This window comes from Rhipicephalus microplus, chromosome 4 (genome assembly GCF_043290135.1).
Source record: "Rhipicephalus microplus isolate Deutch F79 chromosome 4, USDA_Rmic, whole genome shotgun sequence".
In the NCBI taxonomy this organism is placed as follows: Eukaryota; Metazoa; Arthropoda; class Arachnida; order Ixodida; family Ixodidae; genus Rhipicephalus; species Rhipicephalus microplus.
This window is the reverse complement of record NC_134703.1, coordinates 21,674,398-21,693,288: the sequence shown is the minus strand read 5'-3', so window position 1 is coordinate 21,693,288 and position 18,891 is coordinate 21,674,398. Positions and strand designations below refer to the sequence as shown.

The 18,891-nt window shown below is 43.1% G+C and overlaps 3 protein-coding genes across 4 annotated transcripts in view; 1 reads left to right on the top strand and 2 right to left on the bottom strand.

The window, feature by feature from the left end:
* The window catches only part of LOC119171551 (uncharacterized), a 41,261-nt gene extending 39,698 nt beyond the window's left edge, over nt 1–1,563 (bottom strand). The window contains exon 1 of the mRNA XM_075892273.1: nt 1,470–1,563. Within this exon, the coding sequence (XP_075748388.1) occupies nt 1,470–1,548 (79 nt within the window). The 5' untranslated portion in view covers nt 1,549–1,563. The remainder of the gene's footprint in view (nt 1–1,469) is intronic.
* LOC119171703 (glycoprotein antigen BM86) overlaps nt 1–18,891 on the top strand; it is a 163,219-nt gene that overhangs the window by 70,806 nt on the left and 73,522 nt on the right. Inside the window, exon 1 of one of the 2 annotated variants that reach the window (XM_075892277.1) lies at nt 7,735–7,811. The exons of the other annotated variant lie outside the window; for it this stretch is intronic. Coding sequence (XP_075748392.1) covers nt 7,802–7,811 — 10 coding nt within the window. The 5' untranslated portion in view covers nt 7,735–7,801. Of the gene's footprint in view, nt 1–7,734; nt 7,812–18,891 lie in introns of those variants that run through there. 2 annotated transcript variants of the gene reach the window in all.
* Nucleotides 2,687–18,891, bottom strand: part of LOC119171704 (uncharacterized) — a 45,782-nt gene continuing 29,577 nt past the window's right edge. Inside the window, exons 16-31 of the mRNA XM_075892274.1 lie at nt 18,718–18,834; nt 18,145–18,264; nt 17,249–17,356; nt 16,768–16,836; nt 15,731–15,862; nt 11,135–11,263; nt 10,865–10,996; nt 10,676–10,785; nt 9,561–9,613; nt 7,738–7,880; nt 6,699–6,872; nt 6,325–6,429; nt 4,893–4,965; nt 4,643–4,698; nt 3,401–3,488; nt 2,687–2,727 (exon numbers count right to left, since the gene is read on the bottom strand). Coding sequence (XP_075748389.1) covers nt 2,691–2,727; nt 3,401–3,488; nt 4,643–4,698; nt 4,893–4,965; nt 6,325–6,429; nt 6,699–6,872; nt 7,738–7,880; nt 9,561–9,613; nt 10,676–10,785; nt 10,865–10,996; nt 11,135–11,263; nt 15,731–15,862; nt 16,768–16,836; nt 17,249–17,356; nt 18,145–18,264; nt 18,718–18,834 — 1,646 coding nt within the window. The 3' untranslated portion in view covers nt 2,687–2,690. The remainder of the gene's footprint in view (nt 2,728–3,400; nt 3,489–4,642; nt 4,699–4,892; nt 4,966–6,324; nt 6,430–6,698; nt 6,873–7,737; nt 7,881–9,560; nt 9,614–10,675; nt 10,786–10,864; nt 10,997–11,134; nt 11,264–15,730; nt 15,863–16,767; nt 16,837–17,248; nt 17,357–18,144; nt 18,265–18,717; nt 18,835–18,891) is intronic.

Here is an 18,891-nt window from a genome sequence, read left to right as displayed (position 1 = left end):
GATTACGCGCAGACGCGAGTAGTCAAGTTTATTCTATAGAGTTTACACGAGCAACAACGATAATGTTCGAATATTGCACGGCACATGCATAAATGCAGAAAAGAAACGTAAATTTAAGGGCTCGTTCTCAGACACAAAAAAAAAAAAATTCGTCAGATCCCACGTACCTGGAAATCGACGTTATGCGAAGCATGCGGATGGAAGGTGACCGTGTTGCAATTTTTTATTGAGCCACACGTCGTAAAACGACGCTAATATATGTACAAATGCTGCACGCACAGGCATATGTTGAAGAGTTGCAGATGTTTATGTAATTAGTTCTTTGCACTTGCACAAAGATGCCAACTGGAACATGCGCGTTAGCAACACCTGAAGCTGATACGAAGCGCTGATGCTCGCGAGGATGTTGGCCCTGGACACTGCTACATAAATCAACTTGAGCGCATGGCAACTAACTACAATTGACGTTAACACGACGTGACGGCTGTATCAAGGTAGTACATATGTGATGCTTATAAAATTGGGTAGGCAGCATATGAACCACTATTGATGTTTCACAAAGATTCGCGTCTATTTGACAAGACGTTCTGACACATGGCATAGCTCTGCGGTAAGATGCTTCACTGCCACGCAAAATGCTTGGGTTCCATTCCAGCTGTGACTCTGGCATTTATTCTTTGCAATCGCCGGGTCAATGCTACTGATTAGGAATATTTCTTAACGCTCGCACGTTAGAATTGCCAATGTGTGTTCTAGTCGTTCCTGGGTATAGATACTAAGTGCCAATCACCTGTGGCACATACCCGCATAGCAGCGGCCCATACCCACCCGTTGGTATGTGCCACTGTCGTGCGGCAAGTGTTTGACGACGTACACGACGGGATTCTGACATAATATCTTGACTAGCACGTCAAGTTCGTCAAACCATCTTACCCTCCAAGGCTAATTCTGGTTCACGCCAAGTTAAGGGGTTGTCCACGAGAGCATCCGAATGTAAGCGGCTAGATAGATAGATAGATAGATAGATAGATAGATAGATAGATAGATAGATAGATAGATAGATAGATAGATAGATAGATAGATAGATAGATAGATAGATAGATAGATAGATAGATAGATAGATAGATAGATAGATAGATAGATACGCTCAATGTCGCTGAAGTTTACCAAGAAATGCTTCACTAAGAAATATAAGGATGGTCGGTTAGTTCTCATTCATATAAGATACATCAGCATACATCAAAGCAGCGTGGCTCACCTAGAGTTGCACGTGCTTTCTGTGTCGAACGCTGTGTGAGTAGCGGCCACGATTCCCGAAGGTATTCGGGTGAACGACCGCTAGCGATGCAGTGCCCGACAGTTATCATTGCTTCGACGTCATAATCCTTCGGCCTTCTCTCCTAATCTAATATTAAAATCCGCGAAAAGCAAGCAACGCCTACGGTCGCACAAATGCTTCAGAGACCTACCTGGCTCTTTCGTGGCAGCCGAACCACTCAGCCCCACGACGACGATGATGATATACGCGAGAAGTTCGGCGAAACGCATTTTTAGGTTGAGCTATTCAGTTTGTTCACGGTGCGTGTCAGATAAGCATGTACCAACTAGGCCAACAATCAGTATTGTTATCAGATAAAGTACTCCGTAAAGGCAAGTACCAACACTCTGGGCTTTGCTGCAGCGCGAGCACCCTAGGTGCACAAAGCACAACATGTCTTCGAAAACGTGCAAGCGGGCCACTCCGATTCCAGGCACGGCGGGGTAAAAAGATATTGCGAAACACGGTTGTATCGCGGTCGTCTCGGGGAGTCTTTGCGCGGCGCCGGAAAGAGATGTATCAACGATCCCTCTCCGCGTCATGTGTGCCGATGGGCTGCCAGTGCGTGTGGAGGTGCGCGACTGGCAGTGGCAGCCGGCAATGAATGACGCTGGCGTAACGGAGAGAGTACAGGGAACGAGAAAGCGAGAGAGAGGGCGGGAAACAGTAAAGCATAAAACGGCGAAGCGACTGAGTTGTAGTTCGCTTTTCGTGCACGCGAGTCCATTCCGTAGTTCTGTTTCGACGCCTCTAAAGATGTCGTATAGAAGTACGGAAATCAACAGTAACAACCGCGACGAATACACCGCTTTTGCCAATGGCATCCACAACGGTAACGTTCTCTGAAACCATTCAGCCAACATGCTCGCTGTGCTTGCAGGATATTACAATGACAAACGTTTGACAAAGCTAATTGATTGTTTAGGTAAGGGGAGCCGCTCTGAGATATAACCGATGAGCCAACATAGGTAACAAAATTTCAAAGTTTCCCAGCTGGTGCCAATTTCTTGTGACGGTCTTCGTGAACAGAAAGCTGAAAAGAATCATGTTCTGGTTTTCTTGAGCCTTTATAATTAATTAGACTTGACACAGCATCTCGATTCATCACTTTTTTTTGCATGATGACATGTGAGCACGGAGAAGCGACAGTGCTCTGACGACCATTTTATTGACGTATGTTCAGTAGAACTCATCTCTATAGTTTGGTATATTTACAAATTGGATACTATCACATGTCCATCCCCATCGAAACCTACAAAAATGTTTATTATGATGCGCATGCTACTGCGGCTGAGATAAAGCATGAATCCTGTGGGCCGTGATGTGAACTTGATACTTTGAGGTCGAGAACGATTCTTCTTTTTACTATATATCACAAGTCCTCGTATGCTCTGTTCCTGTTTTTGATTCTGAAAAAAGAAGAAACAAAATGCATCCAGCAGGGTAAACTCTCTTTCATAACTCCAGAACTAAGATAATTCGTTGTGAATACAAATACCTTTACAGGGCAAACATACCAAATTCCTGCATTCACAAATATCGCCTTGCGCATGGGTGTTTTAAAGCTGCTAGTGAAAGGAGTCATAATAGAACAAATGAAATCAAGTATTCATTCACTACACATATGTGTCGTTTGCTTAATTTTAAGTAGCTTTATTTGCATTTAATTTGTCAGGTTTACATTTTACTATTGACACTTTCACATTTCTATAAAAAAATTTTAATTTGAGTTGCAGGTTTTACGCTGAAAAGGTTGTTTGCAATATCGCGGCATATATCTATTATGATACGAATTAGACATGTCAATTTACAAGTCATCGGGTAATGTACTTGCATAATGCGTAATAATTATTTTTAAATGAATGTGCATATTATCATCGGTATCGTCGATAACCAGGACACTTCCAGGCTTCTTGTTCATTTGCCTTGGTTCCTTTATTTTTTTAATACACTAGTTTACTAGTGTACTACTAGTTGATTTTGTACAATAAACTAATTTCAAATGAAATATTTAAACTAGTAACAAAGAAGTTGTTTAATAAATTCGGAGTCATGGTAATATAACGCGAAAGAAGCGCTCACCGTCGTATAACAACAGCTGCAGCACCAACGCAGAACATGATGAGTACGCTCAGAACAACGCCCACTGCGCTCAGCTTTTTCTGTGCGTCTGTAACGGCGACGAAATTCACAAAGTTAGCAATTATATAGCTGCAACAATAATGACCAGTGAAAACTAATGTGATTGGTTTGATCAAAACGCAAGCGTGCCTTCGATGCAACCGTCCAGACTGAACAAAATGTCAGCTTAGCTTCAAACATAAAACTATACACAAAGCAGTCGGCGCAGCAACCGCCATCTTTGGGGCAAGTCGTAGGAAGATACACGGCCAAATTATTCTCTTACGTATACACGATAAGCGAACATACATAGTGCAATATACACCTAACTTTAAATAATCAACAAATAACCAATTGAGTTATGTAATGTTTGTTGATAAAGTTAATGAAGTTATGTTTAAAGTACCGCTGTGAATTATTTTCATCATGTTACAAAATGAAACAAAGGTCTTCTGTGACTCATACAACCACAACAATTTCAGCCACATCTAGACGTTACCTACATTTAGAGATAGCGCAAGGACAACATCATAAAACAACCTTGCGTGTGTGTGTGTGTGTGTGTGTGTGTGTGTGTTTGTGTGTGTGTGTGTGTGTGTGTTTGTGTGTGTGTGTGTGTGTGTGTGTTTGTGTGTGTGTGTGTGTGTGTGTGTGTGTGTGTGTGTAAAATAACCCAAACTTGCACGAAAGGTGCTCCCAAATATGTTACTATTTCAATCGCTTCTATGTTGCTCTGAGTGGTTGGGCATGGAGTATATTTTTATGGAAAATATATCTGTGCTATAGGTGATAGCCTGTAAGGTTCTGAGTGTTTCGTTTTGCTATCTCTCTCCTGCATTATTGCGTCAGTATTTTGTAGGAACCAGGCATCAAAACAAAGTACGGTCAATATACCGGTGACTGATAAGTCAAACATCGTATAACGGTATCACTGCATAAGTGAATTTAGGAAGCACAAGTAGCATTGTAAGAATCCTGAATGTTGATGAAGTCTCCCTAAATCCGCCTTCATTCTGTATACATGCTGTGTGTGCCGCTGTTGTTTGACACCGAAATTAATAATGAAGCTTTATTTTTTACGCACCATTCATAAATAAAGAGCTAAGTTTCTAGCTCAGTTAACAGGGCATTTCCACAATAAAGCACGCCATAAGTGTAACTGCAAACAGGGATATAAACGCGGAACGAATTTCCAGGACTCACCAGCGTATGCTTGAAATGGTACTTCACAAGTCGGGCCCGTGAAATAAGGTGGACAACTGAAAAAAAGCACAGTGTAATATATCTCGCCGTCCGTAGTTATGATTGCGATACTCTTTAGACGACTGATGCGCCACTGATTATTTGTAATATCTGAATGCTATATGAACTTACTAGATTTGCTCTTTGATTCTCACTTAAATGCAAATAAGGCCCCCTTGTTTCTAATTTCCCGAGGTATGAAGTAATTTACCTGCAATAGAAAGATGTCCTCACCCCAGTTTCACAAGTGCCACCATTTTTGCATGGTTTCCTAGAGCAGTGAGCTGCAAAGAGAATATAATGAATCATACCAATATTAGTGTGAAGTACCCTCTTGTGAGAATACACATCATTCATTCTCACTTAAGAGAAATGCCACTTCACTTAAATTACTTGAGTCGTAATGGCAGCTTCTGCTATTTCGCTTTCGCAATGAATTTGTCATGCTTGCTAAAGTGAAACATTCTAACCCCCGTATTCATAAACGCTTCTCGACTCGACTTTCACCCTTCACTTGACAGAGCTGAGCACTGCGCCACTGCTCGGCTGAAAATGACGTTGCGCTGCTCGAGAATCGCACCACATTATCGCTGATATGCAGTGACTTGCCGTGACTAGAGATGGCGCTTCAGTCGGCTTTTTCAAGTGAAGGTGAAGCGTTGAGTGAAGGGACGTTCTAGAATACGGGGGTAAGTTGCCTAAACATAAAAATTAGGGTAAAGCGGCGAAAGTTAATGGCATTTCCACAGTAATAACATTAATTAATAACACAGTTAACAAGTATAGGAACAAAAATAAAAAATGGCTGGCTGTCGCGAAGTCAGGAGTACATCCAAAGATGCAGTGGTTACCGGCAGAGCGTATTCTTGGCTAGGGGTGCAAGCCATAGTATGTGGCCATTAGGTGAGGCAGGCCTGAAAGCGTACTGAGCCATGTAATAATAATAATAATAATAATAATAATAATAATAATAATAATAATAATAATAATAATAATAATAATAATAATAATAATAATAATAATAATAATAATAATAATAATAAGTTTAACGCCACGATATGATTACAAAAGACGCCTGATTGGAGGGTACCGGAAAATTCGAGAAATCTGGTGTTCTCTACCACGCACTGACACCGCAAGGTACACGGTCTTCAACCATTTCACTAACATCGAAATGCGATCGTTGTGGGTGGATTCGAACCCACGACCTTCGTTCGGGTCGGCTGCCGAGCACCGTTTACTCACTGTTTCACCGAGGTGGACGCGCTGAGCCAGAACGAACTTTTTTTGAAACGAATATCGTTGCAACAATGTAATACAAAGTGATAATGGCAGTAAGAACAGGGAAACTAGCTGGTGCCGTTCATCTTTCATTTGCACTTGCCCTTGCACTTCAGGATTGATTTACACCCCGTTGCTTTGATCAGACTGAGAATGTAGGCATATTTCATGCAATTTCACGTGGCGCTCGTTAGTGAGCTATATTATCAAGCGCAATACCTTGCTTGATATTAACACAGTGGTGCTGTTTTTTTCTTAACGTAGACAAATACGTAACGGTGTAGTCAACTGGCGCAAAGTTCGCGCTTGCTTCCGCCTCCGGGCGCAATGAATCGAAGGAGTGACACCGGCAGAATACTTACGGACACACACTCCTTCGGCGTCCTCGAAGTAGTTCACGTGGCACACGCATTTTCCCTCCACGCACTGACGTTCCGGACCCGTGCAGTAGAGCTCACATTTTTGCTCTGTAAAGTGACACTGTCTAAGTAAGTGTATTCCATGCTGAGCTGATTCGAGAATTCACGCCATCTTATCACCTTTTGTATCCTTTTTTTTTGCACAATCCATTTAAACAGATCGGGAACTAAACATACGCGTTCGCAACGGCACTTTAAGTGAAACTTCTTGAAGGGAAGTTTCTTAATTGGTAGAGCGATGACCCTGCATAGTTCTTCCTATATGCTATGATACCGAGCAGCGATGCAATGTATAGACATTAGTTCAGTTGTCTCACCTGTGCATATGTTGATATCCAGCATACCCTGGCTGAAATACGACATGGATTTGTATTTTTCCGAGCATTGCAGGGCATAGCGTCCGTTCTCTCGTTTTTTACACACGTAGAGTCCCTTCAGATGCCCCAGGTTGCCAGTCAGATAAGTTTCGCAGAGGTCTTCCTCTCTGACCTCTAAAAAATGTCAAAAACAAAAACAAAAACAAAAAAGGCAGAAAAGACGCCTAAATGGCAGTTTGTATATTATGTGCTCACATTACCCGCCCCTCTTTCTTGATAGTGTGGATATACTTAAGAAGACTCATCTTATCATAAACGCCGCTTAGATAACAATGAAGGAACGGGAGATATTGTCAGATATGCTACCTCTGTAATTCAGTTCTTCATTTTGCAGAATGTGGAACAAAAATGACGCCGGCATCTACAAAGCTTGATATAATACAAATCACAACAGGCCATAGTTTTTGGTGCAATCTGATTATTAACTGAAGTCTATATGTAACTTCGTAGAAACTCATCGAATGTACGTGTCTCGCTAATTGACATTACCAAAACATTAAAAAAAAGACACCATATTTTTTCTGAATAACATGTGCCAGCTTCACGGACTTCCCAGGAATTAAAGAAAAGACACTTGACAATTAATAAATAGATTTCTGACGTACACTTTGGTGGATAGTGGATACGAATCACAGTGCGCGTGCACAATAATTTCTAAATGTTGCATTTACAGAACTATATAAAGCCGCCGTTTGAAGCAAGCAAATGAGTTCTAGGTCAATACACATGGGATTCATTATTCCTTCACATGCGATGCACAAAACTTCAGTACAAACTTCGACTATAGGTCAAAGTTTTCATTTATGTAGGAAGCTTAGGATCAGCTCTGAGGAAACTGGGCAGTGCAACTTCATTGTGGTTTTTACCATGTGCGTTATGTTGTGGTTAGCATTTGCATCACTTTGTTAGGATTAATGAGTAATTTTGCGCAATATTCTTAATGACCTCCAGCGAGGGTGCCTTATTGCAGGTCACTTACCGGAAACACTGTCCTTGACGATGTTCAAAGCTGGCGGGAAGAAGCAGCCACCGTTTTCATTTGGATGCTCACAGGTGCGGATTTTTTCAAGCAGAACGCTGGGGGGTTCACTTGCAAAGTTAAATTCCACCTTGTACTCGTCACTGTTAGCGTGAAAGTAATCAATTAAGGCAGTGTATGACTATGCAAATCAGCGTAGAAATCCTAGCATACGAGTGATAAGCGCAAGGAAATTTGTGTGTTTGTTGCAATACGCAAATGAAGGTGATATCGTTGCTTAACACACACACACACACACACACACACACACACACACACACACACACACACACACACACACACACACACACACACACACACACACACACACACACACACACACACACACACACACACACACACACACACACACACACACACACACACACGCACGCACGCACGCACACGCACACGCACACGCACACGCACACGCACACGCACACACACACACACACACACACACACACAAAGATAATGAATCTTATGTCGAACGACTTGCCTCGTGAAACATTGGCAGCTGTACTTCCGGATATTGGGTGTTCCCAAACACGCGCTGATTCATTATGCAGCACGATTTGGGCATATTTTCTGTATTTAATAATAGAGCAAATGACCCCCAGTTACCGTAACAATAACGTGGGCATGAAGTTATAAGAAAAAGTCACAATAGCTCCGCTGCGGCCAAGTGATGAATATTACATCGGCAAATTAGAACGTTGCTTGATGTCAAGATAGCAGCAAACTCCTTTAGCATCCCAATTGACATGACTCAACAAAACGCTGGCGTAAGGAAAAGCAATCGTAAGTGACGTTCGGGCTGTCTATCACTTCAACGTAAACTGAGTCACGAGAACATGACATACACTATGTTAAGCGCTGACATCTCTACGAAGCACTTATGGTTCAAAGTACGGTGGGCAGAATACGCAGTTCCTACACGGGCTAGCAGTGGCAACCTTGAGGACTCCCCATGGGTCTTTCGCGAGACAAAACAAAACTGGCACATTCCCTCACCGCTTGAGACGCGATCGTCAGCTGCCATCACACGCTTTCATTCGTCCTCAAGAACACACGATGCGCAGAGCGATGTTATTGCTCTCGGACTTTATACAAACCTCACAGCGACAACGTTGGCAAAAAGTGCCGCCATATCCACGAAGTGAATGATGATGAGTGGGCGAAGCTCCGGAGGTAAATCTGGTGAACCATGAATCCTCTGTACATTTTGCCCACTCGAGTTTATTACATCGCTCCCCCTAGCGTACGTCGCCGCACTAAATCGAACGATTGCCTTCAACCAATGACACGCGCCATATGTGACATCATTCCTATTTTATAAGATCTCGCGTCTTTCATCAACTACAAGTACCGCTTTCTAGTTTATAACATCTTGCATCTTTTCACCATCAGCTACAAGTACCACCATCTAGTAAACACTACAAGAACTAAACGAGAGGTGGCTACATACAGGAGACGGTACCGCCATCTAGTGAACACTGCAAGAACTAAACTAGAGGTGGCTACATACAGGGGACGCACAGCCCACGCCCTAAGGAGCTTCGCCCCTAAAACAGGCTTGGAGTGTTCATTTGATTGCTATCGTAGTTAAATAGAGGACGTGTAGGTGTGCTTCAGCATGTATTGTGCTGAACGTCAACCGACTGATATCCAGCCCGCGATAGCGAAGGTTTATTGGGAAACTAATCAAAAATATAAGCTCACTATGCGACAAAATGTGCGCCGTATCAAACAAAAAAAAACAAACAAACCAGATTTTAACTTACGAACACTGAAGCATGCGTATGCTGGTCAGCGAAGCTCCATACAAGATCTGCATCTGCAAAACCACAAAGCAAGGAGTACTGGTAACTTATGTCCACTGTCTGTCTGTGGGGATGTTCGAATTGACTCGACCTTGAAGCGGGGAGACAACCAGGACGGCACTTCAGTGCTGCCGTACTCACTAACTAATCTCAAGAACGCATCTTATCTAGTGGCAATTGCGGATGTCTGTCTTCACTGCTCTGATTTTCGCAGAATTTGCGTCTATGCGGCACTGCCCTGACGCATGCGCAGAAAGCTGATGCACATCTATAGCAGCACGAATTTCACACAAGATTAAGCCTCAAAGCATAGAGGACGCTAAAAAGGATTTCTCAAACTTTGCAAGACCGTCATATCACTAATGAGTAATACGATTCATAAAGGATCGGTGTAATATGTACACAGGAAGTGGGAATCGTCATCATATGTGCTTTTGTTTCCGCGTGTTTGCTGAAAATGGCACCCGCTTCTATCTATGTCACAGTGATCGTTACAAAAGTTGCTTAATATTGAAGCTCTTCAAGAGCTTGTGTGTGTGTGTGGGGGGGGGGGGTGTTAGCGCGCGCATGCCATTTGCGTTTTCTTTATCGTCGAAAAATGTTCAGCATACAACGCACCAACTTGCTAGAGAACTTATCTTTACAAGCACGTAATTTATTTACTTTCCCGATATAGAAACTCAAATGTATCTTCTGTACAGTATCTAGACTCTTACAAAATGAACCATTCACGTCATTACTTCACCGCCGACTTAAATATAAATAGCAGGGTAGCAAACCGGATGTGCATCTGGTTAACCTCCCTGCCTTTCATTGCATCTTTATCTCTCTCTCTCTCTCTAAATATAAATAGGAAATGCAATATAAGAATTACTTGCATAAAAAAAGTCCTTATTCTTCTTGTGTTGACATACATCGATTTGTGCTGAATGTATTGTAGTTACGTAGCCCGTACCATGCATGCATGGTACCTTATTGTTGTATTATATAGCCCGTTGGAGGCAGTTTCAATGTATGGCAGTTCAAGCACCGCCATGTGTTGTGATAGCACGACACTTAACTTCAGGCACACATACCGCTTGTTCCATCATGACGTGCTTGTCGTCGCATTCACCAACCCCGTAATCTGCACTCGGCGAACTTGTATCATTCACTCGAAAGCGGGCAACATACTTATGGGTTTTCTCTGAAGTAAAAAAGAAACACATAGCTTCAGAAAAAGGAGTGATAACGAACCGGGATGTCAACTCGGCGCACATGCTTACCCAAAAAGCACTTTCTTTCTTCGGGGTGCCAAAGAAGTGGTTCAATACACATACATGCCTCATAATGGTTTATTATTTTGCATTTTCCGAAGATGACCGAACACTCTCTTTGTTTTGTTGATGTACATGAGTCTGAAACGAATTTATGGAAACTACATGTAATTTTTTTTGTGCGCTTGTACTACAGACAAACGCGCACTTCGTGAAAAATCACGTGCTTGATTATTTCCATCTCGAGATGATTGGCTTGACCACTTGCGGTACACTTACCAATGCAAGTGCCGTTGATTTCTAGAGTGTTGTCCGGACAACGACACACTGCCTTTCCGTTATCGTAGGAGCATGTTTTTTGTTCGCTCTCACACTTGATGACGTCCTCTTCGTGGCATTTTGTTCTCTCTGCAATAACAAAATAAAATAGGTAATACTAAAAGGAAATAATAATATGGCCTGGGTTTTAATGACCCAAAACTACGATCATGAGAGACAACGTAGTAGAGGACTCCGGAAATTCCGACCACCTGGGGCTCTTCAACGTGCACGTAAGTATACGCGGGCCTTTTCGCCTCCATCGAAAATGCAGTCGGATTCGATCCCGCAACCTTCGGGTTAGCAGTCAAACTCCATAACAACTAGACCACTTCGGCTGGGCGCTGATCAAGGAAGGCATGTATTCTCAGTAAAGACGACGAGCCTTATTTTTAAAGACGTTAGTGCACAAATGCCCTTCACTGATGAATAGTCAAGCTTAATAGTGGCATGTCTAGCATAAATATTGGCGTGCATGAGTTTATTTTTTCAATTCTAGCTGAGAGGGTTTTCCCGAGTACTGGCACATAGAGGTTATTGGGTTGAAGGTTGCGCATAATTTTTTTATATCCCAGCTCTTAAGGGCAGTCCCAAAGCAGGAAGCAAACGTTTTGCAGCTCGCGTAATGAAAGCTAATGTAGCTGGAAAGCATTTGCCTTAGTGTGTTTCATTGAAAAAAGTGTTAGTCATAATTAGGCTGTCATTTTACCCTGTATAACAATGGAGGAACGAACTTTATTAGGCCCTTTGAAGCGTGCTTTAGCACATTGTGGGCCACTCCAAACGTCGGGACAGAAATATCAAGTATCATTGCTGCGTCGCGGGCCCGTTGGCCGGCCCATAACTGTTGTTCGAGTTCGCAGTTGGTATTAGCCCTCCGTGCACCCCCAACCCCATTTTAGAAAGTGTGAGGATGTCACCACAGCGTAACGCAGGGCACTGCGGGAGCATGTGTTTTAAATGGACTATATTATTGCAGAAGTCACTTCTATTAGTTGGCTGTATTTAGGAATAAATCTAGTGCAATAGCGCTGGCTTAGGGTACGTCCAGACTGGAAAAACTCTGAGTGTCAGTGCTTGGGGTCTGCTTAGTTTTCTGTGTGGTGGGTATTGCCTCCACGCCAAGTCAAAATCTTTTGTCAATTCGTCATGCGAAATGGAAGGGGTCCCAGTTTTCAAAAAACATCAGCGCCGCACCCCCCGAAAGCTACGCGGTTTCCCAGTCGTCGCACAGCTATTTGGGCTGGCTTGTTGAGATTGGGCGGAGTTTACTCAATGCATCGCATGTGAGCTGAAAACCAAATGGGTGTGTGTGGCTCGATCTCCTTGTTCCGAAGGATCCGCAAAGCTAGTTCCGTTATTGTGCCCTTGGCAAATGCTTTGACCGCCGATCTCGAGTCGCTGCAGATAGTGGACCTCCTGTTGCTCAGCAAATTTAAGCCAACGCGATCTCCATTTGCGGTGCTTTTTCAGCCATCGTTGTCCGCACCGTTGTGAAATTTGTGATACTGCCCTCGTAGTTGATGCTCACTGCCGCATACGCGTTCCCCTCGGGATACCGGGCTGCATAGACGAAGCAGCATTTCCCGGCGTGTTTCTGAGCCCTTTGTAGTATAGAGCCTTTGCCCTGACCCTCGTTATAGCCGGGGTGGACATTTCACTGGATGGGGACAATGATGATTTGTTCTGGCTGTTGACGAGGAATGCTGCAGAAGTGAGACTTGGTTTTTATGAATCGAATCACCAGCTCCCGCGTGATGTTTTTACGAGAACGCGTGGTGGACAACCTGCATCGCTCCTGTGTCTCCGCCACTTCTTAGAGCGTGTTGCTGTATAGCAAAGCTGTCGTTTTATAGACAGCTCACCATCTTTCTGAACTAAATTCCTGGCACACGCCTCGTATGATTTCTTATTGTTTAGCGCAGGAATAATAAAAAGTGCTGCTAAATTATTGACCTTAAATATGAAAGGAGAAAAAAAAACTTGCTTGATTTTTTTTTTGTCATAGCAATCGGCATAACACGACAACAAAAGGTGTCTTAACAGAAGAAGCTAGTTGAGTGTTTATTGTGATTTGATATATACGAGCTTGTATAACTTATCTCGGTGTGTGGAACATACACCCTTACATATAGCGTCATTTGACGTAGACGCACCCATATTATGACGCCTATAGTGACACCTCTCCATCGCGACGACTAACGCTCATGATTATGAGTTAACCGTTGATTGATATGATTGATATGTGGGGTTTAACGTCCCAAAACCACCGTATGATTATGAGAGACGCCGTAGTGGAGGGCTCCGGAAATTTCGACCACCTGGGGTTCTTTAACGTGCACCCAAATCTGAGCACACGGGCCTACAACATTTCCGCCTCCATCGGAAATGCAGCCGCCGCATGAGTTCACCGTTGTGGTAGCGGAAGTTGTTAACATATACCTGGACACAGCATATCGTGAATCCCGCACAAAGTATCAACAAGCACATAATGCACACAGGTAGTATATATATGCGCTTCTTCAAAGTGTCGTCAATTGAGAAATGAAACGGTATAGTGCGCTCTCTAATAATAAGATATACTATATATCTCCAAGGTAATGCGGTAACCTATACTATATCGCACCATAAACCACTGCATTTTTGCAACGCGAGAGGCAGAGGTTCGTGGCTAAACCGTGAACGCGTGAAGGCATGGCTTTCCGTTGCTTCTGGCTTGCTCCACCAAGGCACGGCCTTCGTAGTCGACATCGCCGTCTTTCGGTGACGCTTATCAGAGCAGATTTATTAGTCGGTGCTATCACACTCCTCGAAGAAGTATGCGGCAGAAAAACACCGTTTTTTTCACGCGAAAGCTGCACCACTCCTACAACGCCATCGCACTCTTACACGAAGCTAAAGGCGAAGAACGCACGTGCTTGAGCGCGACTTGTAAATGCTATAGCGTGACTATAGCATTCCTCGCGGAAATCGAGATGCTGTTGCGTCGTGGACGAAGCGCTTCCTATCAATGCTTCTTAGTGTCGCGATGCAGCCTTTACTTCATCATTTAAAGACGGTGGCGCCACGCCGCCCCACCCCGCCATGCAGAGCGCACCATGCAAGAGAGAATGTGTGAGATATACGAGCGGCATTTGTAATATCTCGTACCCGAACGGCGGTAGTGTATTTCACAGAGCGCCACCTAGGCTCATTTTCTCGCGGACCGACAGGTCGTGAGCTCAATTCCCAGCGGCGAAACTGTTCAACACAAAAATTTTTTATGCCGGGGTCCACCTAATTTCAGGCATTTACTTCCGTCACGGAAATGACGTCTCAAAAAAAACTAACTTTCACAAGACAAAGAAAAAAAAAAGATTCTTCGCCGGGAGAAGAATCCACGAGCTTCCGGTCGGTGACAACAGCTGCCGGGCACGCTATCCACTGAGCCACGGTCACGTACTTTGTAGGCTTTAAAAGCAAGCCTTCTATATCTGCTACTGCCCTCTCACAGTACTCTCGCTTAGGTGTAGTAATCCATCATGACCATAGAATTCATGAATAGATCCTTCAACGCGTCGTTTTTATGCGTCCGACCTATTCGAAGCATTTCCAAAAGTGAAAATTTGTCAACGCTTGAACACACTGTCAGATGGTGACCTTACCCAAAGCGTCAGCGTAGCTCATAACATTCATCCATACTAACAATAGTTCTGCAACGCCTAGAGCAACGCGCGTGCTTTGCCTAGATCATGGTGTAACATATGAACAAATGTTTCTATCTTACACCATGACCTGGATGTATAACTCTGTGTCCCCCGCTTACTACCGCTGACGCTCGCCAAGCGAGAAATCATGACTGGCCGAAAGAGAAAACAATACGCGATGCGTATTCCTCTAATCGGGCAGTGGCGTGCAATAATTCTAATACGCCGTGAGCAGGGGACCTCAGCACAAGTTTGGCGTGCAATCAGTCACGCTTTTCTGGCTGTCACACCGTTTTCTTTTGTTCCGCTCTCACCATTACCTGCTAGAGCCACCACAGACATGCTTAACCATTAATCAATCACTAATCTTGGACTTTAATTCTCAGGATGGAGATGTATTACTAACACTGAACGTGGATACAATTACGTAAAGCGGTGTCTAAATTTAGCTGTCAAACACCAACAGGCATTTTGTAAGCTTTCTTATATCATTGGTCAGTAAGCACTAAACGTCTTCTGTAAGGAAAAGTTTTACTTTCATGTTATACCGATTCCTAAGGCGGACGGATGAACCATGTTGTTTTTTCTTGTAGTTTTCCTTTCTCATTCGTTCGTGTGCCTATTACCAAGAACATATCCATCACGGGAATTCATCAGCGCAGTATTCGTTCTCTCCGGCATAAAACACTTTCGTGTAAAAGAAAAAAAAAGAAGTAGGATTATAGCTTGAAAGCGCACATATAGCACCTCACGCTTAACGCAGTACTTCACGTGCTGGGTCATGAACTTGGTCGAAATAAAATATGTGTGTAGTACAATGAGTAGATTTTCAAAGTTAACTGTGGCATTCAAGCGTGCCGTGTTGTCTTACCGACACAGGAGATGCCGTCGTTTGCAAGCTGCTGTGTGGGGCCGCAGTTGCAGATATAGTCAGCCTTGTCTTCAGACAGCTGCGTACATCCATGATCGCATATATCACTAGCATGTGTTGTGTTGCATACGTCTAGAAGAGATCACGAGTGACGTCACTCAGTTAAACGCGTTCCTATGCATTTTCTATAAGGTTAAAGAGCAAGTAAAATAGAAACGCTGAAATGGCAAAACGATGTTTCAATCCGGTTCGTTTTCTAGAGAGGAGGAGGAGAAAAACTTTTTAAACTTTTTTTATCTGAAGAGGGAAAGGTGCGGTGGTGGAGTGTCAGAGGAGCCTACCCAGCGTAGGTCTCCGCTACCCTTTTTCTAGAGAAGAATTCTGAGCGTCCATAAATAAGTACAAGTTCAAGAAATCACAAAGTTAATCTACCTTGTTAAAAACAAAAATGTAGCAGGGCATCCATTAAAGAAAAATGATGCCGAAAGGTAGTACCCACACGAAATCTTCGATCTTGTGTTATGTTTATCTCAAAGCTAATACACACTTTAATAGCGAATAACTAACTCACAGTTTATTTAAACGTAGTTTCTTTTGAAATGCAGAGTGAATGCATTTATCCTGGCAACAGCAAACAAGCGTTGTGTTTGTGCAATCAAATAAATTATCAATATTTGTGCGCTAGCGCATTCCTTAACCTAATTCAAGGCTTACAAAAGGTTAAGGGAGTTGAACGTTTTTTTCTACCTTGTATATGGCTGCCTTGTTTACAGCACCATTAATTTTAGCCTGTATTCGTAAAGCAGTAATTTCAGTAAACACTGGCAGGCAGTTCTATTCACAACATATGAGGTTTTTGAAACAATTAGGTTGCGTTTACGTCGTATCAGTGCTGAGATTAGAGATATCTCTAGAATTGGCGTCTTGTAAAAGGTCTCGTCAGTGATGAGTTACAGAAGTGTGCTTCCTTCTGTGATAGCGTGAAATGTGTTATGTATATCTTGGTAAGTGCATTCAAAATATCAGTGGCTACTCACGCTTGCATTCTTTCGTGTCTAGGTCAGCAATGTAACCAGGTGGACAAAAAGACCCGTCGTGTGGTGTTCCTGCACGTAAATTGAAATGGTATTATCCATCTGAGTGGTATCGCGCACCGAGTCTTCAGTTAATTCAAGAAGCAACGATCTGGTGAAAATTACTCGTCATAATTATTCTATTCACCACAATAACTTCTATGTACGCAAATACCTGCACAAAATGGCGCTTATAAGAGATAAATCATCATACATTGCGAGCCTTTCCTTTCGTTTGTTTAGCCCGGCCGATGTGTCACTTATAAGAGACGCTATGAAGATGACTAGTTAAATACTTAAAGTTGGTGGCACCTTTGATCGTTGATAAGGTGAAGCATATGTCGATACACCCCCGTAATCGTGTCGAAATCGGCACCAATGCGATCAATCAGCCGAGTTATTTTTTGTCAAGAAATAAACTGCGTTAGCTTGACGCTTCACTTACGTTCACAGTGGTCGGGGTCCCAATTTCGACAACAGCGTGTGTCCCGGTGCGAGTCCTTCATCAAGCACACGTCCTTGCAGGTTAAGGTAGCATTCAGGCATGCGATGGCTGAAATGTAATGGTATTTGAGATGCATTAAGAAAACCATCGACAAAGGGTGCTATAGTTTCCGTACCTGAAAACATAAACAATTAAGAAATGAAGGCAATAAATATTTAGTTCATACTAATGAATCTGACAGATGGCTGTGCTCGAAATAAACACACATGTGCAAACGCATTAATTAAATAGTAGTAATGTAACGCACGCAAATGAGTTCATTAATATATAGCTAATTTTCTTATGATGATACGACGCTCTTGCAGACACACACAGCAAGATTAAAAATTACGGTCTTGTGTAAGTAGGCGTAGTGTAATGAGAACTAACAGACAACGACGCCAAGGAAAATATAGAAAATGCTACTGTAAGTAATCGTAATCTAAGTGTGTAGAAGGTAAAGTGGATGAAAGGTAACTCGCTGCTGGTATAGGGAGCGAACCTGAAACCTTAGAATAACGCGTCCGATGCTCTACCAACTGAGCTACCACAGCGGCTCTCCCCCGTACACTTTATGGGGTATATATATGTGCATTTAAACGTGGAAGCACCAGCCTGCATCGCCAGTAGTCATTACGGCGAGTGTAGAACACTTTTTTTTGCCTGTTGGCGGCACGTAGCAGGTGAGTTAATTACGAGCTGGCAGCTCACCAATAATCCATCACATATTACTTGTAGGCATCATGTGTGGTTTTATTACTTACGGCAATGAGTGAATTGTACATTAACGAGATATTGAGGCAATCATAGTATTCACTGGAACGTCTCCACTGACACTCTGGCTGCACACCACTTACGTTTGCAGTAGCCTTTGATGAGCTTAGTGTGTGGTGGACAGTCGCAGCTGACGCTGTTGTCTGGGTTTATCCTCGCAACTTTGTCCTGCGTTGCGCATATTGCACGGACAGTCTCCTTCACTGCGAAACAAAGACCGTGTAGAGTGATAAATAAACATTTTAAGTTAACCAATTGAGGGAAGGTTATGAAGTGTGTAGTCTACGTTATAAAAAAATAATTCTTCGGACCGGTGAGTAATGTTGACCGTACTGCTTAGTTAACAAATGAATATGATTTTTGAAGATATCTTATCAGTCTGACTGCGAAATTACGCAAAGCAGTGCTGGCCAATAATCGTGTCATGGGAACGAGAGATAACTGGCTGTGTGTCGTGGTGACGAAATAGGCGACACAGGAGGGTGACAGCGCACGCACTGGGGCTCTTTAGCGTAACGATATGTGCGGACTGATTATTAAATTCACGGGCATAAAATTAAGTTGGTAGACGTGAAACAGCAGTTATTGGAGATCGATGAACGACGTTCTTACTGTACGGTGGACATTAGGGAGAATGACTACTTCCCCTAGCTCACCTTTGCAGTTTAACGTCAAGTCGGGATAGTCGTTGCATTGGCAGCTCGCAGGGAACATGCCGTTCTGGTCCACACACAGTCCTCGCTCGCACTTGTGCACCTTGCAGGATTTCATATCTGTGGCAAACGGTAAACACAAATTAATATAAACGTAATTATCCAGTAGCTTTGCCT